This window comes from Chenopodium album, chromosome 1 (genome assembly GCF_948465745.1).
Source record: "Chenopodium album chromosome 1, dcCheAlbu1.1, whole genome shotgun sequence".
In the NCBI taxonomy this organism is placed as follows: domain Eukaryota; kingdom Viridiplantae; phylum Streptophyta; class Magnoliopsida; order Caryophyllales; family Amaranthaceae; genus Chenopodium; species Chenopodium album.
In genome coordinates, this window is record NC_137834.1 from 4,464,201 (window position 1) to 4,486,662 (window position 22,462).

General features: G+C 35.9%; 3 protein-coding genes across 3 annotated transcripts; 1 reads left to right on the forward strand and 2 right to left on the reverse strand.

Annotated features, from left to right (window-relative positions):
- The first annotated feature begins 7,515 nt into the window (after positions 1-7,515).
- LOC145636099 (GTP-binding nuclear protein Ran-4-like) lies at positions 7,516-10,398 on the forward strand. The gene is made up of 7 exons (XM_081687583.1): positions 7,516-7,599; positions 8,126-8,268; positions 8,351-8,407; positions 9,372-9,492; positions 9,581-9,685; positions 9,794-9,976; positions 10,068-10,398. Exons 2-7 carry the CDS (start codon positions 8,142-8,144, stop codon positions 10,132-10,134), a joined length of 660 nt encoding a protein of 219 aa, XP_081543709.1. The 5' UTR covers positions 7,516-7,599; positions 8,126-8,141; the 3' UTR covers positions 10,135-10,398.
- A 4,254-nt stretch (positions 10,399-14,652) lies between these two features.
- On the reverse strand, positions 14,653-18,620 carry LOC145636175 (sufE-like protein 2, chloroplastic). Its single transcript, XM_081687690.1, has 3 exons — positions 17,602-18,620; positions 16,459-16,657; positions 14,653-15,161 (listed from the first exon to the last, which is right to left on the reverse strand). The coding sequence occupies exons 1-3, from the start codon at positions 18,142-18,144 to the stop codon at positions 15,139-15,141; spliced, it is 765 nt and encodes a 254-aa protein (XP_081543816.1). The 5' UTR covers positions 18,145-18,620; the 3' UTR covers positions 14,653-15,138.
- Positions 18,621-20,539: 1,919 nt separating this feature from the next.
- Positions 20,540-22,175, reverse strand: LOC145636244 (F-box protein SKIP23-like). The gene has a single exon (XM_081687783.1). It carries the CDS (start codon positions 22,173-22,175, stop codon positions 20,979-20,981), a length of 1,197 nt encoding a protein of 398 aa, XP_081543909.1. The 3' UTR covers positions 20,540-20,978.
- Positions 22,176-22,462: the final 287 nt, after the last annotated feature.

The window sequence follows — 22,462 nt, forward strand, 5'->3', positions numbered from 1 at the left end:
TCACTTAAAGGGAAACTACTCCTAGCATGCTTAGCACGATGGCATACTTCACAATCTTTATTCAAACTACAAGTAGTATTACTAAAAAAAGGAAGCCACTTCACTACTTTCTCGGAAGGATGTCCCAACCTACTATGCCAAAGTTCCATAGAAGACGAGCTGTCCACCGAGTGAGCCGAAACCCCTTGCACTGTTGTCTCCGCACACAAGTAGTAAAGTCCATCCCGTCTTTCACCCGTTCCAAATCACCTCCCTCGTCTGTAGGTCCTGTATAGCACATGTAGATGAGTTAGTTAAGACACAACATTTTAATTCGTCACTCAATTGTGACACCGAAATTAGATTACAATTCAATTTTGGTACGAAGAGAACATTAGTGAGGGTGATTGTGTTTGTAAGTATAACATCACCCTCCTTTATTGCCATGACTTGTTGTCCATCAGGGAGACCAACAGGAAGAGGGGTAACATCCTTGACATTGGTCAAGTAAGTTATACACCCCGTGACATGATGCGAGCAACCCGTATCAATAATCCACTCACCGTTCAACCGATTAGAAGGAGGCGGAGGAGTACTAAAAGCGGCCACCAAAGACTGCCATTGCTCGGCAGAGAACCCCGACAACTGTGGTGTGCTTGCGCCAACAGGGGTGGCGTCGCGTTTGCCGTGACAACACCTCTTCCCCGACCAGTAGGAGGAGGTGCACTTCTGCCCTTTGCGACACCCTTAGAATCTTGACTAGAGGAACCATATTTCTCCGTGTACCAAGATGGAACTCCATGAAGTTCAAAACAAGAAGTCGTGTCATGTCCTGACTTGTGACAATGTGTACAAGTCAGTGCTGCCTTCTCCGCACGACTCAGACGTGGTTTTGGGCGCTGCTCCATATGTACAGCAAAGCCCGCAATCTCTGGCTTCTCTTCACGCACCTGAGAAATACCCCTTACCCTTTCATCCTGCGAAACTTGCTGACAGGCTCTGTTTAAGGTGGGCAGGGGATCCTGTGATAGGATGTTGGAGCGCAGAGAACCATAATACTCTGAGTAAATCCCTAACAAAAATTGTTGCAATCGATCATTCTCACGGCGCAACTCATGTTGACAACCAACACTGCAAGTGCATCTCCCACACTTACAGCTAATGAGGGGTTCATATTTTGCAAGATCGTCCCACAAAACTTTCAATTTTCCAAAGTAAATTGCCACCGACATGTTCTTTGTTTGCTCACATCGATTAATTTCAGCCTTCAATTGTTGAATTCGTGGCCCATTAACCACACAAAACCTCTCATTTAAATCATCCCATAGTTGTTTAGCATTGTCATAGTTCAAAAGCAAGGATTTAACCTCGGGATCAATCGTATTCATGAGCCACGAAACAAGCATACAATGAATCGTGACCCAATCGTCCTTTGTTGTGGGAGGTACGACATCATTGATTGTACCATCAAGGAAACCAAATTTTCTGCGAGATGAAAGAGCCACATAAATCGCGTGAGCCCAAGCATCAAAATTTTCAAGCTTTAGACGCACATGGGTGATATACTCACCAAGTTTGTCCCGCGCACCGAGGTAGAAGGGGGAGTTAGGTTCTATTATTGCTGGTGGTGGTGGTGGCGGGATGTCGTCGCCAACCATAGTTTAATTTAGGTTAAAAAAACTGCTCTGATACCATGTAAAGCTTGATAGGCAGTAGAAGCTTGTGTTCATTAAGAGGCAGAGAGCAATATTTATACATAGGAGTCCTAACCCTACCGCAAGTAGGATAGGAAATATTCTAACTTATCACATAATATATATCAAATATATTCTTCCCTTATTCTCCTAATGAATTGACTCTGTCAGAGAATTTAACAACTTGTTGCTCATCATTGAGAGATCCCTTTCTTGTATATTTCGTTGATCATTTAGAGCAACAAGATCTTCCTCCAGCTTTGTAATGTCCTGAACCTGTTCAGATAGCCAGCATAGCCTACTAGTCTCATTTTCATAGTTACTAACTGCCAAAACTTTCTGCTCTAGTTCAAGCTTTAACTTCTCGATTTCTGAACTCTTCTCATCAATAAGTTGCTTGTCATCTTATAATTGTTATTTTATGCAAGGTTATGAATGTTTACAACCATTTTAATTTGATCTATATATGCACACACACGAAGTATATATTTTTTTAAACCATTCATGAAACTAACGGACAACATTAATCTATAGAGCAGAACACATCATTAATGAACAACACTCTACAAGACTAAAGATAAATGAAACACACAAGAAAATGGAGGATGGTTGTTGATTGATAGATGATAACCCAAAAAAAAAGGTTCCAATACAATTTTCTGCAACTGCCAGTGCATCTAATGCTGCTGCTGCTACTACTACTACTACTACTACTACTACTACTACTACTACTACTACTTATACTACTCATCTTGCTTTACCACATGACAAATGCCTTGATTGCTAACATTACTACTTCTTGGCAAAGTGGCAGATACACTCAAAGAGAGGGGTTCATTGCCTTACCTTTGTCCTTAGGCATTATCGTGCAAAATTATGTAGATCTAGTAGAAGGAGTTGTTGTGGTGGTAAATGGAGGTGGTGGTGGTGGTGGTGTTTGTGGTAATTTAGAGAGAGACAAGTTTTTAAGAGAGAAAAGAGGAAGTGAGTGTGGGTTAAAAAGATGTTTATGATAGTAAATACTTTTTGTTTATATGAGGGGTAAATTTGTAAAACATATTTTATTTTGCAAGCGTTAACTAGAGATCGAGGGTGGTATTTTAACAACCTTTTTTAAAATGATAATATTAGTGGATTTAATAAGTCTCCCAGGAACAATAATGCTCTTATTGCTATAAAACTCTTCCACTATATGATAAAGAGGAGTACGGGGCGTAAGGTACCATTGCTCTCAAGCTAGATGGTGAGCAAAGCGTACGATAAAAGTAAAGTGGCTTTTTCCCATAAAAACTTCTCCGGTGTTTGTTGGGTTCAAGTGGTGATGAGTTGTGTTTCAACGATCTCATATTCTTTCATCATTAATGGTTTTGTATGTGGGGATGTTACTCCAAGACGAGGTATGAGACAAGGAAACCCTCTCTCTCCGTACTTGTTTATCACGATTGTTGATGCTTTTTCTTGCCTTTTGACAAAGGTTGTGACTAATCGAGAAATTCACTGGGCTAAAGCTAGCTCGAATGGTTCCGAAATTTCTCATCTCCCTTTTGCTGATGACAGATTGCTTTTTGCTAGAGCCAACCGAAGGGAATGTTCAAAGATAGTTGATATACTCAACAATAATGAAGCAGCTTCCGGTCAAAAAATTAATTATGAAAAATCAGAGGTCTCTTTTAGCAAAGGCGTGAGTTCATGTATGCAAAGGGAGTTAGTGGATTTTTTGAAGATGAAGCAGATTGAATCTCATGGTAAATATCTTGGCATCCTAACCATATTGGAAGGTAAAAAAGGCGGTATTTGCAGCCTTGAAAGAGAGAATTTGGAAAAAGCTCCAGGGTTGGAAGGACAAGCTTTTGTCTAAAGCGGGCAAGGAAACTCTAAAAAAATTTGTCATCTATCCAAGCCATCCCAACTTATACAATAGGAGTTTATAAAATTCCTCGGGGAGTCATTGATGAGATTAGAGTTATGACGGCTAGATTTTGGTGGGATAATTGACGAGTCTATTTTATGTATATTTTTATTTCCATGGTCATATTTGTGTTTATTTGAACATTACGTAGCTTTTCTTATTACTAATATACGAAGTACTTTTTTTAGTATTTTTGTAATAAATGCTATAAAAACGTTCTACTAAACATACGACAATCTACTTGACGAGAGTAGGAGCCGTTTGACTTGGAGCCCTTAGAGGAGTGGCACATGTAGTTTAAAGTTAGGTTCTTTAGGTTTTTCTTTCATTTGATTCTTTATATTAGAAAACTTATGACTTATGTAAATTTTTCATAAAAGAATATCTATGGGTCGCATCTGGGTCGAGTATGGGTCTGGACTTTGCAACCCGGACTCATTGCACTTAGATCCAGATCCATTTAGGACCCAAACCCTAAAATATGGGATGGGTCTAATCGAACCTAGGTTAGGTCCTTGACCCATTGACATCCCTAAGTAAGGCCCCGTTCTCTTCACCTTATTTTTGCTGAACTGAAATTATTTTTACTGAAATAAAATTATATTTGCTGAACTTAAATTAATTTTACTGAACTGAAATTATTTTTGCTGAACTGAAATTATTTTTACTGATTTTCTATTATAATTCTTCTTTAAGAAAACTGAATTTTACTGAACTGACCTTATTCTAACTGAACTAATTTTTTTTTTTGAAGCAAACTAAATTTATTTTTACAGAACTAAACTTAATTTTACTGAACTGAACTTATTTTTACTGAATTGAAATTATTTTTACTTAGTTTTATTTTTGTAAGGTGAAGAGAACATGGCCTAATACGAATGAATGAGCTTATGAGCATGACTCGCATGAATTATTCTAATCTAAAAAGTCAAATATGTGAAGGCTATGAACCCTTTTATTATTGGGCTACTTTGTCCAGTAACTAAGTCTAAATCTGGCCCATTTATATAAGTGGGGCAGGTCAGGGCTTTTATTGTCTCTAACCATTGAACTTCTTTGATTGTCAATAAGAAGAGGGAGAAAGAAAAAGGAAAAATTACTTTTAACAAACCAACCTTTACTTCATTCTCCCAAAATAAACCAACCTTTGGATTATTTCAAATTAATCCAACCTTTTACCCCCATCTTTCCATATCGAACCCAACAGGTCACCAAGTCGGTATAACCGGTTACCTTGCCTACGTGTCATTTTCTTATTGGTTTATTTTTTAATTTACAATTTTTCTTAAAAAAAAAATAAAAATCAACCCACTTCTTTCTCTCTCCTCTCTCTTTCTCCAATCTCCATGACCACCTCCTTCCTCCTTCCTCCTTCACTACCACCTTACCTCCCCTGCCACTAAATGGGTCATTCAGGTCGGGTATGGGTCGGGTCATTTCAGGTCGGGTCACGTTCGGGTCAAAAGATTATCGGGCAAGTTCGGGTCGAGTCGGGTCATTTCGGGTTGATTTCGGGTCGGTCGATGATCGGGTCGGGTATCGGGTCAACACTTCGGGTCGAGTTCGGGTCGGGTCAAGTTTGGGTCGGGTCAATTTTCGGGTCGGGTCAGTTCGGGTCAGGTAAATTTTCGGGTCAACTTCGGATCGGGTCAACTTCTAGTCGAGTCATATTCGGGTGATTCATTGGGTTAAATTCAACTCTGTATATATATTTATTTATTTATTTATTGACGAAAAAGTCACTATATTTATTAAGGCCATTTTTTCATGATTACAGTAATTGTTTGACTTTTATTAACCTTTTTTTTTGTGTTTAGAATTTTAGACTGAGAATCACTTTCAGGATCTCCTGAAACTAAGAGGGATGCTCTAACTAATTGAGTTATACCTCACTCTCTTATTGATCTTAGTTTTAATACGTACTCTTATTATCATTGTCATTGTTATAATAATTTCTTTGAATTATTCTTATACTCCCCCGTCCCAAATTACTCTTAACGATTTGACATTTTGCACTATTCACACATCTCACTTTGACCATCTTTTTTAGCTATTATATGAAAGTCAATGTAGTCATGTAAGATTTTGTTGGTTCTATTTTAATGTATAATTTCTTAATATAAACTTTTTATAACTTATATAATTATTTACTAAAAGAAGTTAAAGGTCGGGTCAACTTCGGATCTCGGGTCAACTTCGGGTCAGGTCATTTCGGGTCTCGGGTCAACTTTGGGTCGGGTCATCTCGGGTCGGGTCGTTTCGGGTTGGGTCATTTCGGGTTTCGGGTCAAGGTCGGGTTAGTTCCACTTCAGGTCGGGTATGGATCGGGTTAATTCGGGTTTTGGGTCAATTTCGGGTCACTGGTTTCGGGTCGATTTCGGGTCATGGGTCGGGTCAGGTCATCGGGTCTAGGTCAGGATTGACAGGTCTACCAACAATACACAACAGCCACCATGAATCTAGCCCCAAATCCCCATCCACCTCCATTTCCGTCACCCCTACCACAAACCCACAACAACCACCATGAATCTGCCACTTACCCACCGCGTGTTTCTCTCTCCTCCCCCACCACCACCGTTATCAAAACTGCCCTCCCTCACTCTATTCTCCCTCATCCTCCTCCTTCCAAAGTACAACCACCACCTCTTACCTCACGCACCCCTTCTCTTTATCGCTGCTTTGTCTCCATTTTTTTATTTTTATTTATTTTTTTTTTAATTTTTTTTTTTTTTTTTTTAATTTTTTTTTTTTTTTGTGTTTCAATTCTTCACCGCCATTAAAGCTCTCAAGTGTGAGGTTTTGATGGTTAAATTTAACCACCAAAACTCTAGATCTAGAGTTTTTATTGCTAAATTTAACTAAATAAAACATAATTGAAATTTGAAAGGTAAGTTTGGGGTTTAAAAATTTAAGGGTGGTCTGTGGTGAGTAAGGGTGGTGTTGACAGATTTTGATTGGTGCAGGGTGGTTGTTTGTTGTTCGTTGTGGATGGGGGTGGTGGATGGTGGGAGTTTTGATGGTGGCGAGCTGAAGTTTGTGATGTTCTTATGTTTTAGTGGGTGAGGATGGTGGAAGCGGCGGTCATGACGACGCGAGCTAGTCATTGCGGGACTGCTACCGATTGGTGGGTGTTTGTGTGGCGGCAGGTGATGTCTTCAGTGGTGATGGTGTCTTGAGTGGTGATATTGGTGTGTTGAGGTGGTTGTAGTTGCTATTAATGGTGGCCAAAGGTGTATGTGGTGGTTGTTTTTGACCTTTTGTTTGGGTGTGATATGGGAAGATAGGGGTAAAAGTAGGGATGTCAATGGGGCGGGGCGGGGCGGATGTTGGCCTTCCCATCCCCATCCCCACCTAATATTTTCATCCCCATCCCCGCCCCACCCCCCACTTGGATATCCATCCCCACCTAATCCCCACCAAAGACCAGCCTAATCTCCACCCAAGATCCACCTAACATCCGTATCTCAAATACACAATCTTACATAATTAATACGAATTATAAAATAAAACATTCTATACACATTTTTGTGTTATAATATAAGCGTCGTACAAAGTATTATAATTAAAATTGTATTTTATGCAATTATTTTATAAATAGAATAAAAGTATGTAATTTTCCTTTAAAAGATATATAGATGTGGGTATGAGGTGGGGATGGGGTGGGTACGAAGTGGGGCGGGTGGGGCGGGCGGGGATGGGGCGGGTACAACTTAAAATCCACCCCCGCCCCATCACCCATGGCGGGTATGGTTTTTATCCCCATCCCCGCTCCACCACCCGCCAAACCGAGACCCATCCTCGCCTCAATGGGCCCGCCCCATCGACATCCCTAGGTAAAAGGTTGGATTATTCTGGAATAATCTTAAGGTTAATTTATTTTGGGAAAATGGTGTAAAGGTTGGTTTATTAAAAGTAATTTTTCCTTAAAAAAAACAGTCTTCCTGTCAGTTCTCCATTGAAGCGCACTCAACGATTTTATCGAGAAAACTTGTATCCTCCATTGAAACAGCTTCTGAGGCAAGTTGCTGTATCTCTTTATAATCCTCATATCAATTTCACAATCTTGGATTTTATTTAATTCAATTTAATTGTCAGTGCCCTAAGTTTAGGGTTCGAAAATCTCAACTATTGGTTTTAATTACTAAGATTATGAAAGAGCGATTGCGTTGCTAGAAAAGAAAATTGTTGATTATTGAACCAAATATCCCCATAATCATGTGATTTTTCGAGATAATTGGATCAAATTTGGTTGCTAGTGTATTGCACAACCCTTTAATGTTAGGATTGAACTATGAAATTTACTGGTGTTTGTTAATTCAAGCAATGAATCGATGGAAGACTCGAACGTTCAAGTGTCTCATATTTGTTTTTAATTACTACTGTAATATTATGAAAGATGATATCCAGTGATTTTATTGCTAGCAATTTGATAATTGAATCAAATATCCCTAAAATTGTTTGATAATTCGATCTAATTTGGTTGCTAATGTATTGCACAACCCTGTTTAAGAAATTTTTGTTTTCAATTTCTTATGTTGATCAGAATCTGTGAATCAACCATGTCTTGTGAACCTAATCAAGCAAACAAGTGTCGACCGAATCAAGCAAAGATACCTAAGAATCGAGTAATCATTCATTGGAAGACTAGAACGTTCAAGTGTCTCATAATTGGTAATCCTGGAACTGGTAAGAATCCCAAATCCCAATTTCCTTGCTTTTCATTTTTGTTAAAATTGTCTTTTGATGATTTTTTTATTTTATTTTGCAGGAAAAACTAGTTTTATGAAGAGGCTTCTTTGTCAGGGCTTCAATGAAGATTATGAACGTGAGTGTATTTATCTAACATGGGATTAGAATGTAAAGTTTACTGCTTGGAGCTTTTCTGTTTTAGCTACTTTGATATCTATCTGTGTTTATGGTGTTATTGCTCAACTAAGAATTATTATACTCGTTTCTCTTTCCTGTGTAATGCCATTGTCTGTGACGCATTTGATTGGATTTGACGGAACGCAATTCTCTCAAACCTGTTAGGATACTTTATAATTAGTCTCTTCCATCATATCGTAATTTCTTCTTCGCTTTGCTTTGTTGTCCAACTATCCCTTATGCTAAGTGTCTTTCTATCTAGTTGCACACTTCCATCACCCCTTAACTGTGACGCATTTGATTTCAATCCTTTTGATTCATTATCGTAAACCAGATTTTATGTTTTTGTGCAACCAAGCTCTTGATTTCAGAAAATATGTTTCTTGTAATACTTCTTTCATTTAATACTTCAAATTGTCTTAGAAAACAACTTAATAGTACAAGTTCCTGTTTAAGGAATCAACGGAGATGGTTATATTAAGCTGTTGAATTGATAGATGTCATGTCATTACTTATGAATCAACACCAATGCTATGAATTAGGTATCTCAGAAATTAATAATCAAGAATGAGAATGTAAGTAGATTCAGTCTTACTCCAACTGAGTACCAAATATTCAGTCTTACTCCGACTTAGCTTAAACCCTCTACATTCCAACCAATGGAGGCAAAGGTTGGAATCTAGAGACTTTAAGCTAAGTCGGAATAAGACTTAATATTTGGTTTGTCGTTTTGGTACTCACAGGGGGACAAACAATGAAGTGGTGAGTTTGGATGGAAAGGATTTGACTATGAGTGAATGTTTTTGTAGCCTCAAGCTACTACCTTGTAACCTTTCAATCATCCAGTCTCTTCATATTATTGAGTAAAATAGTTAATCCATTACAATGTATGGTTTTGTTAATGAATTGTGTTTCCTATTTAGCGACAACCAAACCTGCTGTTCAAACATTCAAGTTCAGAACATCTCGTCTTCCAGAACGCAAAAGAATTAGGCTTCAGTGCTACGAGTATCCGATGACGGAGGGATTCAATGACAAATTTTTGTAAGTTTTAATTATTTGGACCGATTAGCTTTCCTTGTCCTTTCAATGTTTATTGTTTTCTAATAAACCTCAAATTTGGTTGATGCAGCAAAGAGAGGGACTGTATTAATATGGATTGTGCTATCATCATGTGTGATATTACTGACGAATCGAGTATGAAGCCTGTTGATGACTGGATTGAATTATTTAAAAGGTGTGTATACTCATATGTTATGAAATCAACACATTCCCTATTGTTGATTTTTAAGTTTTATTATTTTCCTGGTAATTTTTGATTATTTGTGTTAAAATTTGAATGCAGATATGGGAAAGAAATCCCAACTATTGTTTGTGGAAATAAAGCTGATTTGATACCAATTGGGGTAGTAAAGCCAATCGGCTACAATTCTAAGAGTAACAAGGTGGTGTGGACTCCTTGTTCAGTTAAGACCTTGAAAGGTCTTTGGGTGCCTTTCACTTATATTGCCAGGATGCTGACCACTGGGTAATTTATTTATATTTTTGGTGAAAGTTTTTCATAACTATTTCTTTTTTTCGTTTTTATACATCTAACTTGTATCCTTTTGTTGTTTTAGACCTCATGACCTTCCTTACTCTTTCTTCAATGAGATGGCTAGGAGAGGCCTTCCCCTTCATAGATGAAACCTTATTGCAATATATTCAAGAGTAAGCATTCTGATGGACTAGAGCAGCTTGGAACCATCTAAGGAGATGCCTTTAGATTTTGATCAAAACTTCATTGTGCCTCAGGGGCTTCTAAGATACAAGTGTTATAACTACTTGTAGGATCGACATTGGGTGTTTTTATCTCATTACAAATATGTGATAAATCGTTTGTTTAATAAGGGTTTAATTATGGTAATCAAGCCATCTATGAACTTGCATTTCTAAAATTTATCGGATCATTCTCGGTAAGTCGGTAACACTCGTATAGATTATAACACTTAGCACTGTAGGTGTCAATTGTCACACCTTATGCCCATATATTGTGTATCTAAGTGGCAGCAATCCTCCATTATTTCTACTACTAGAGTGTACCCGTACAAATTGCACGGGATATATATTTTAAGAAAGGTATTAAAGAATATTATAAAAAAGAATTATATTTCAAATAAAAATAGATTTTTGATATAGTATGTTTTACCTAACAATGTTGGAAGATTTTTAAAGTGGAAAGCTAAACATTGTTTTCGAATCTCTAATTAATGCCCGCAAAACAACCTAAAATTATGATTCAACTTATATCCAAATTGTTCTCAAAATTGACTCGATTTGATATTAACTCGATTCGAAAACATATATAGGGTGTCCAATTGTGCTCAACATGTGACATTGACTTCATATATCTGGTGTCATTCATTTAAAAACAAATCTGAAGTGTTGGTTACTCCCATTGTTTTTAAGATTACACCATTTACGTACTTTTAGGTTGTTCTTTTCTTAAATAATTACTATCTCATTTTTCATTTGTTTTACTATGGCCCTCTTCTTCTCTTACTAATTCATTCATCAATCCAAATGCAAAAAATTTCAAATGTAATTTACTCACTCAATACAACTTTTAATAAACCGAGGAAAAAGGTATATAATGAGCTAATATTTTGGGGACGTAAGAATTACTTATTTTAAACAATTTTCATAATAAATTTTCTAACTTTCTCAACCAAAATTGTATTAAATTAACTAGGGTATAAATTCCTGCAGACGCCCACAATATGTTTGGGGGCTATGTTGGGTTTGGCATTGTTATAAAGGATGCATTGGGAAAGGTGTTCGTTTTAAAGTTTTTTGTATCCCTCGAGAATCAACAACATTGTGTTGTAACTCATGCCAATGGTCACCTGCAAAAATAATGAATATTCCAATCACCAAAATATTCATCTCCGACGATCAAATTAGTCACTAAGAAGGCAAATGTAGAGCTAAGAGAGTAAGAGAAAACTAGAGAGAAGTTAGAGCATTTGAAACTATGCCTTAAATTATGCAATAAATTAAATGAATTGAAACATGTCCCATCAATATATGATTGAGAGTATTTATATCCCTCTAGCATAGCGTGCTCCCAAGTTTTTTAACCTAAAAAGGCACGAACACTTTGACTACATAATATGTGAATGCATGACACATATTAAGGGTTGTGCCATGAGCATGTCTCGCTTTTTCATGGGCTTTTGAGTCTTTCGTCATTTGAGCAACTTTTAGGTTGGACACCATGTTTCAGTTAATTATTTTATAAGAAAAACTCTTTCAATAATGTTTGTTCTTATAAAATAATTTAATATTTAATTTAGTAGGTTGTGAAAGTAAGAACTCGGTCATGTATGTTGAGTATACAATGACATACAAAAACTGTTTGGAGAGAGAACTCTAATAAGAACGTATTATGTTTGTTGCTTTTATTAATTAATAATTATGTCTCATCTATCTGAGAAAGTTAGAAGCTTATATTCATCAATTAGTACTGGCCTTGTTTGGTGATTAGCTTCTAGCTGATTGATATAACTGATTGTATTAACTGGTTTGACTAGCTGGTTATATTAGCTTATTTGACTAGCTAGTTGTAAATAGCTGATTATGTAAAAGTGTTTGGTAAATAGCTATTTATTACTAGCTGTTTCAATGTATTAAATACCCAAAAAACTAATTTTCCAATTAGGTATTTGCAAAAAGCTCTAAAAATGAGCTTTTTCAAAAAGAGATTTTTATAATCAAAAAGCTCTTTTAATAAGTTATTTACCAAACACCCAAATTAGCTTTTTAAAATGGTCAAACATCTAATAGTAATCAATAACCTAAAAGCTTTCTAAAAATCTCTTTACCAAACAACGCCTATATCTGTGCAATTATGCCTCTTTCCAACATGTGCAATCAAATGTATAAATAAAATTATTAAAAAAGTATTTCATTTCACCAAACTAATCTTAGGCAAAAGACTAATTTATTATTGCACAACAAAGATCAACAAATACGTAGTTCTGCCTACCAATTTTTCACAAAAAAAGTTGAAGTTTTTAAGATGAAGAAAAATGGAAGTAAGAGTATATTTTGCATTATTCTTGTTAGTTACGCATGCATGCATTAATAAGATTCCTCCATTACTACTAAAGATTGGCAACGGGTCGTGTCGTGCCGCGGTGGTGGGCGTGTCGTGTCGTGCCTAAATTTGGCACACCTCAGCCCACGGCACGGCACGGCCCACGTGCCTGGCGGACCGTGCCGTGACGGGCCGCGGGCCAAACCGTGCCACTTTTTTTTTTTTAGATTTTTAATTTTTAAAAAAATGAACGTAAATAAAAAAAACGATATATAAATATTTTTTAGTACATCTTAATTTTATATAAATAATGTTATTAATTTATGTTTACGTTAATGTTAATATATTTTGTTTTGAACAACTTTATTTTAATTAAGGTTATATAAATTATTTATCTAATTATGTTTAAGTTTATATAAATAATTTTATTAATTTAGCAAAAAACAACAATACATATAATAAAAATTAAATTACCAGTGTCGTGCAGGCCGTGCCACGTGTCGTGCCAGCGTGCCCGTGCCGTTTCCCATATTTTTTCGCGGCACGGCCTATAGGTGGGCCGCGGTGCCGTGCCGTGCCGGGCCCGTGCCGGCACGGCACATGCCCATCTTTAATTACTACTCCCTCCGTCCCTAAATTACATTCTTCCTTTCTATTTTTGGTATTCCAAAATTACATTCCTCCTTGTGCCAAATTACAATGAATATGATTGGTTAAAAAATTTCAATTAGGAGCATGTGATTGGTCCTTTTTTTTGCAAAGGATTGATGACATGTCATGAATAATAACTAATCTATCTTTGTACTTTCCATTGCACTATCTAATTATTGTTATTTGTCTAATTTTTCCCTCCTTAATTCTAAATTTCCAAAGAGGAATGTAATTTAGAGATGGAGGGAGTACTTTACTAGTAGTCCGTACTTTTTATATGGACCGCGCAAAACAGAAGATGACAGTTGGTCACAACTGCCATAAAGTCAACGACATATCTTTGCTTCAATACTTGGAGGCGTGTGTTGTGTACTTGTGTGTAACGCTAGACCACTTGTCCACTTCATTACCTAAAATGGACTTTTCTTTTATTTGTTGAGTCCTGGTGTATCGAGTGTCCGCTTTGATATAACGTTACAGAAGTTACGGTAATGGACTAATGGTAATGATTTTATTTTGTACTTCATTTATTTGTTCAATAATGAGTATCAAATAGTTTAATGATGAAGTGCCCAGTAAATGATGAGACGAATTAATTTGAATTATTATCTATTGGGTTTAGAACCATGTGAGGGTAGGGTAATACCGTAATATAGAAATGTGTTAGGCGACTAGGCGAGTAAGAATATGAGGAAATTGCCCCTTTTGTCTACTACCCAAGTCTACCAGAGATTTGGAGTCATGTTGGGATAGTAGTGTTCGTGTTCCCACTCTAGTACTAGTTCATTTAGCTACATTTGAGTTATGTGATCTTGTTTGGGTAGGGGTTGTCACGAAACAATAGTTGGTGCTGTCATGACTCATGATCTCATTGTATAGATGAATAACAGTGTGTAGTAAATTAAACTTCTCAACTAATTTACTTTGCAGCTGTTACTGTCATTAGGAGCAAAAATGGACCGTTGGTATATTATAGCTGGAGGAAGACGGAGAGAGACATACGGATGAAGTTTTGTTATGCACCTGTCAGCCAAACAGATCAACTATGGCACATGTAACACCAATTGTTAGGATATGAGCTATGATGCTGCACCAGAAAGCAAAAGTGCTGGGGAGAATTGTGGAAGTCTAAGGAATCGTCATTGAAACTTGAATTGAGGACATTTCTATGGTAAAAAAGTACCCTCTAAGGAGTCAATTGCAAGAAGAGCTGCAAACTTGAACATAATTCAAGCAGTTAGTAAGATCTGTTTCTGAAGCGGGAAGTTCAGAATGAGTATAGGGTTATTTTTCGGGGAGTATTATGTCTAGCTGCATAAACTTGAGTCCATGCCCATCTGACATCATTCTTTGTATTCTTGTAGCCTCAGATTAGGAGGCTAGGGTTGGGGAGAGCCCGGAAGGGGGTGAAGGAATGACAAATGCATCCAATATAACATGCGATATGAAACTACTCCAGAGCAATAATTACAATCCACTGCATAAATTCATACAGAGCAGCCTGAGCAAATGAACTCAGATACCAGTTTCATCACAATAATATTCAGTAACTTAATTTGCATTGAAATTCTTCATACAAAGTATATGATTTACATTCATAACAGTACTTGTGTTGTGAATCTAAACCTTAACATCTGCAGTATACAAACATATTCTGTGTATGTAGAGATGTAATTATGTGCAAACATCCTGTCATTTTTGTTTATGTGAATGATTCGAAGCATAGTAAATGCCAATGGTGCAAAGTAGGTAGTTATCTTTTCTAAACCTAGAATACAGGACCAAAACAAGGCTAATACAAAACTGATTAGATCACGCTAATCACGGCTAATTACATGGAACTAGACAATCAACTTAAATCAGCTGAAGCTTCCATGAGACCAATTCTAAGGCCTCAATCTGTACAAAGCTCAGCAATGAACCATAATCTCCCTTTCAGATATCTTTAAGACTATCAAGTATCAACAATTAACACAAACTTCATCTGCAATCAAGAAAAGGCAACAAATTGCAGTCAAGATTCAAGAGACTTGTGAAAACGCAGCAAATAGACTTTCAAGGGCTTGAAGTTACCAGGTACATTCAGTTTCAAGCATTTAATTTGTCTTATTTACAAATGTAGCATCGAAGGATTAACATTGTTAGTCAAGCAGATAAACATCCAATATCGAATCAGTCCAACCACTCAAGATTAACAGCGCATTTTGTGAAACCAAATCTTCCAAAGAACATTAGGCTGACCGCTGACATCTACTATGGTCTATGGTTATTAGGACTAATCATCTAATGTTAGCCCTTAAAAGAAGTAACTTCCGAATAGTTAAACAGCCAAGTACGAAGTATAAGCAACTAAGCAATGAAAAAGTGTCAAACAATCATGGATAACAAGCTTGTCAAAAAGCTAAGCAAAATTGACAATTGGAAAGCCTTTGTTTAAATAATGCTCCTCAAGCAACGCCTAGAAGAAAGCTGAATAACCAATCTTTCACTGACTCGGATATAACTAATTAATTAATCCTATACAAACCTAAATCACTGTACGGTGGTATCATCCTAAAGGCTAAAGCTTCTTTTCAAGGCAGAATCCTATCTTACAGTATGCTTCGCCCATATTCATTTGTTTTTCCCGAAAGACATGGATTTAGTATTCTTTTAAAACATTTTAATTCATTATCTTGAGCTTTCCTAACTTTGAGGATTCAAACTAATGTAGAATTATATTTCCTATTAACATTGGTGGGAATTTTGAAGTGATCACACTAAACCATTACCATCCATGAATAAACAATAGTAGCAATAGTGATTTCTCACCAGCTTACTGCGAAAGTTTGAATATCAATTTTCAGCACACTAAATCACAGATAACAAATTTGTATGGGATTAAGTATATACTATATAGTACAAGCCAATACATCCATGTCAACTATTCAATACCAAATTACCAACTACTCCCTCGGTCTGGAAACAAGAAAAAAAAACACCAATTTACTCTCTGCCGCCTCCACCACTACATTTAGGTGTGTTTTCAGACATTGCAAAATAACGTGATTATTAATTCCAACAAAGGGAGTGGATCATAATTGTTGCTACTTTAAATTCATACATTAGCAAGTTAAACAGAAACAAACAAAACAAAGGCGGCTTCTAAAACTTAACTTTAAAGTTTTGGATCATTTGGTATGTCAGTATGTGTATTGATGCAGCGCAAAGAAAGATAAAGGGCAGGAACGTAAATATCAAGATGCCATATTTTCACAGACATGAGTTGCAGAAATGATTACCTTTAGCAACCACACTATCAGCAGGGACAACCATAGGAAGAAAAGTATTCAATGAATCTAATTGGCATGCTTCCTGATCTTTCTCCACAAGGAAACTCTTAGTTCTCTCCTGAATACTGATCAACACATTATTCCAACTATTTACTCTCGAACGAACCGGGAGGCCAACGTTCATGTCTGCCAAATCCTCTGCTTTCACCTTCAAACAACAAACAAACATCACCATAAATATTTAGTAGGCCTTTTCCCCCTATTTTTTGTGATTAGACATGTTAATAAGATGTCTTAACTTGTGCAAATGTGAAATTTGCCACAGGATTTGATACATAATTGACAGAGGTTTTTTTAAATAACAAACATAATTCGATCTCAAATCTTACGCACCACCCCAAGGTTGGGTATCAATTGTCAAAAGAAAAACATTTTTACAAAGGTAAAAGGACAGTTAGGATATCCTTAAAAGAATCTAAGCATATGTTCGCACAACATGCACCAAACCGTTTAGCTTATTTCTTTAATCAAGAACCAACAAGCATAAATTATTCAGTAATCAGCCCAACCCCATAAAAAACTATTTCTTTTCTGGTGCTGTGATTCCTGAATCAAGGGCCATAATTAAGGTGCAAACCTTAAAACATTTACTAAGCAAAAGCTAGTCAATCATAATTATGATTTATGAGTAATTTTAAACCCCACCAAACAATCATGCACTAAAACAAAATTTATAGCTCATGACAAAATCATGCGTCAATCAGGCAACATATCATTTTCAGGCAACATATCATTTTCCTCTACAAACAGGAAAATATGTCAATTATGACACACTTTCACCACTAATTTATCTTTTTGATATTATACCTTTTGAAACCATTTACTTAAATAATACTAATTATAGCAAAATTCCGGTGCTTTTATCCATAGTTTAATCTCTAATAAAATCGATATTAATTATCTAATCGTCCATATCCTCAAATCAACCCTTAATTTGATTTACCAAAATCTAGCTAAAAATAGTTAATTCAACATAAATGAAATTAAAATGGAGTGTTTTACAACATTTCGTTGGTTATAACAATATTTCAACAATAGATAAACCAAAAGAATACAATATAAATGAAAAATCAAGGATATATTATATCATACCTTTAAAACATCCTCAGGAAAAGCACCATCAAGCAGAAAAATGAGACAAGAACAAAACCCTTTAGTAATTTCCGAATCACTATCAGCCCCAAATCTCATCCTCCCCACCTCATCAACCACCACTTCTAGCCAAACTTGGGCGGCGCAACCAGGAACTCGGTTCTCCGGCGACCGAGTCGACTCACCGAGTCGAGGCAAAACCGCAGCATAATCTAGAAGCCTCTTAACCCTATCAATCGGTTCCAGAAGAGACCGGAACTCGGTAACCAACCTCGATAACCTCGAAGAAACAACCCCAGATGATGAAATGGGGGAAATTCCATGAATTTCATCTGGGTATGGATTTAAATTGCAAAATGAGGTGAATTTTGAGATGGGTTTTTGACCTAGATTTGAAATTTTTACAGAGAAATTGGAGAAATTTAGGGGTTTTAGAGTGGAAAGAGATGATTTTTGGGGTGGGTTGTTGAATTTGTTGGAGATTGTGTTAGAACAAGAGCAATTGAATGAGGGTAAAGTTGGAAATTTGGTGGTGAGGGACATTGCTAAGATGGTGGAGAAGATTCAGGAGAGAGAAAGAGTTCAAAAATGAAGAATTGGTTCGATTGTTCTATATATTTGCAAGAGAGATGATGAAGTTTGGGAAGAGGATGACTAAAAATGTTGGATTTTGTAGTTCTTATATGTTTACAATTAATATAATTAAGGCGCCAAAAGAATGGCCTAAAATTCTTTTCCTTTTCTTGTCTTATTTTTAATTTTGCAAAATGAAACTAAGTTTAGTAGTGAAGCTTTAATAGAGAAAATATCTTGGGACGGAGGGAATAGATTCGAAAAAAGATGTATTTTTGGGAACTCGAGAATGGTATTCTAATTTTGGGATCAATTTGTATTAATATCTAATGGAGTTTTGTATTTCATCTAAACATAAAATTCCTTTTTTTACAGGAACACTTATAAAAAAGAGTATTATAGATTTATAGTACACTCTAATTTAAGTCCTTCCAATTACTTGGGGTGGCTGGGATTATTGGGAAAGTGGAAATATGATTTATAAAGTATAGGAATATGCAACGTGATTACGTGATGTAATTCCTTTTATATGAAAACAGATTTGAGAAATGGGAGATGCTAACGCAAGGCATTATGTCATCAAAAGCCTTTTAAGTTTTAACATACTCCCTTTGTAACTAAAATAATAAAAATGGGCTGCGAAGGATTAGCGTCTTTTATTGCTTACTCCAACTTTGGGCCATCTGGAATTTCGAGCATAAACCAATATGCATAATAAGGTCCTCAGAGTCTCAGACCCTGTTGGTTTAACAGAATTTTGTTGTATGGGCCAGCCACAACATGTTGAAAAATTGCTTCAAAATGGCTTTTTTTTTTTTTTTTTTCTTTAAATGCATGATTGATAAATGACATGTATAAACACAAAAGACCAAACTACCCTTACAATAATCTACGCTCCTACCCCTACCGTCCCATCTTCTTCCTCTTCCTAAACTACAGTAGAAATGAATATGATGAATACAGCAAACCAACTAGCAGCTTCATCATTATTTGGAACTACAATTTTTGTTCTTCATTATGGTTCTTCCGTTGCAGTTGGCTATTTAATTGTATTGCTTATTAATGATTGAAATTTTTTTTTTAAAAAAAAAACAAACATATTGGTTTTATCATCTATAATTACCTAGTTGGTAGTAGCCAGTAGGCTTGGACTACCAGTACCCGAATCTGGCAACACAAGAATTAAACATAAAAAATTTTTATATACATCCCATGTACATCGAGGTAACTTTTATTGAATTTAAGGTCATTTTTAGACTTTTTTGGGTACTTTTTATCAATAAAGTATAAATGTCTTTTATTTATATCAGGGTAACTTATATATAATGGGTAACTTTCATTCATTACAGGGTATACATCCGATATTTGTCATTATTGTACGTATTAACCATTTCAAATCAATTGGAGATAGGTGGAGTGGTTCACCAACCTTACACTTCGTAACTTTGTAATTAAATATCTTTTTTTTTCAATGTAGGAAAATTAGTCCTAACTCATATATAAATTTTTTTTCCCTAACATTATTAGATGGAAAACTGATTAAGGGGACGTTTGATTCGCAAAGTGGTATGAGTTTAGAATCAAGAATGGGGTTCAGTTGGTTTCGGGTTGGAACTTGATACTTAATACCATGTGTTTGGTTCAATTATGAAATGTAATCTCATCCCCTTAATACTATGTATTTGATACATAAGGGAATGAAATGAGCCAAACCCACCTCCCCCCTGAGGTTTTTAAACCCCATATCTCATGGGTTTGAGGTATGGGTTTAAAATTCATGCTTTTGACACCAAACATAATGTATGGGTTTTAGTCATTCTAACCCATACCTCATACCTATATTCAGCGAACCAAACACCCCCTAACTAATCGTTTGCTTGGACTTATAGGCCAACAATGGCAAACATACAATTCAAACTATTTTTAATTAATGTGTCAACAAGCTCAACATCTATACAATGAATCATTCATGTGGGCAATATTCATTTTATTGGAGAGTAATCAAAAGATTGTATAATTTTTAGAAGACCTGTCAGATGTCGTATTATTGTTGACAATATTTATAAAAAAAATAGTGGGGGAAAAAATGAAAAATCTAGATTAATTAAAGTCTACGTTCTTTATCAAAATTTTAAGCTAAGGAAGTAAAATATTTTTAGATGCACCCTTGTAGTTAAGATACTATTTGATTTTTTTTTTTTCCTCATCTTTTTTTTTAAACAAAATCAATTCATTAATAAAAAATTAAAAAGTCATACGACATCTACAAATGAAATCTAAGTTAACAAATACATAAAATTGAATCAAATAAAGGGTTCCTTTATCAAAGCTATGATCATTGAAAAGATCTTGCATTGTGGTACATCCCTCGCACACATCGCTGAAAAACGCAGCCTTTTTGAAGAGACGGTTTAACGATTTATTATAGTCGTAAGGATGATTATTATATGATTCGCTTGAACGCATTTGAGAATTCGACAACCGTTGCAATACTGAACAAATGTTTACCAACGAACTAATAAGAACTAACGACTCCGCCATAGGGAGACATTCCACCATAGGAAGATGACGACTATCTACACTACTCGTGTAGATTTATTGAAACCTAAAAAAGTACAGTAACAATAAAGAAAAACCCTTTTTAAATTGTAAATACCCTTTTTTATCCTTTTTAAATTGTAAATACCCTTTTTATCCTCAACTTAAAATTATAAAATGAGGAAAAAAATTATTAGTGAATACATCTACCTTAGCTCTGCATCGAAGTCCATGTATAAAACTCTAAATAACGTAAATTAATGACTTCATGTCACACGAGCCAAAGTAACCCAGCTTGGTGGAGGCCAAGAAAGTAGCTGAGTATCATCCAAATATTCTTCCAACAATCCAAAAATTCCTTTTTCAAAATCAAAAACACCAACTTCATCACTTTTCCACTCAAAATCATCCATTTTATCCAAATCTCCCACTTTAATCTCCGAATAACATGAATCCTTATTGTCTAAGTTCTTAAAATGAAAGTATATGCAATTACCTTTGCACCCTTTTAAACCAATAGCGGGAAATGAAGAATGGTTGCTCATAAAAATTGCATGCCCTTCTAAATTCTTAACCAAATTCCACTTTTGTTTATCCTTATCGAGCTTGAAAATCTCAATCCCGTGTACCTTTATCATTTTAGGAGTAATATCGGTATACAGGTCTATCAATAATAGATCATTAGATACTTTTACTAGACATTTTTTATCGCCACCAATAATAGCTATATTTACCAATGTTACTGTAACGGAATAATCAACAACTTTAATGGCTACAGTCCTACCCGAGTTGGTAATAGCATAAAATGTACCATCAAACTCTACTACATCAACGTAATTTAACGACCAATCATTAACAAATATGCTTCGATCATCATAACCTAAAGTGTAATCATCCAAAAACGTCCATGATTTGATTTTGGACTGGTACATGAGTAGCTTACCCGTGTTATGTGTACACAAAATAACATAATCATCATTAACATTATTAGAATTATTAAGGAAGGTAAAAGCTACCTTTTGTTGCTCCATGTTGTAGTAATCCATATTTTTTGTACTAGGATTACTAACGTTACGTAAGACATACTCACAACCCAAATCCTTGATTTTAATGTTGGTTAGATCCAACTTCCTAGGAAGATATGAAGCTAACTGTTTGATGAGGGTCCTAGAGAAAGGGTTGAACAAATGGACCGCCCCCGGGTTGTGCTCCTCGGTCTTGATGAGCCACCCGGGGCCATCGTCGTTGTCAAAGGAGGCAGAAAGATGGCAAAATGTGTGTTTGGTGAGTCGGAGGTCACAGTTAAGGAATTTTATAGGTGGAAAAAATATGGGTAGTGTTTGAGGGATGGCAGACCGCCATGTGGAACAGACGGAACGAAAACGACAAGTGTTGAATGGGGTGTCAAAGCCGGTGGCAATGAGATCGAGGAGCTCCGAAGGGAGATCAGACCAATATGCCATGGTTTATGGTTTGTGTGCGGGGAGTATATATAAGCAAGGTTTTTTTTTTTTTTTTTTTTTTTTTGGACTAGGAGTATAGGTATTAAGTTGAATAGATATGTGCTTTCTTTGGTCTAGACGTGTAGTATATAAACAGAATCAAGAAAATGTGGCAGCCCATGCAAAGTACTTTAACAATCTATAATTAATTAATTACCTGTAATTAAAACTTAAAGGGACAACATGGAATCGTCATGTGTCATCTTTTCCTCAAAATGATTAGGCGCCACATGTGTATTACGTGTCAT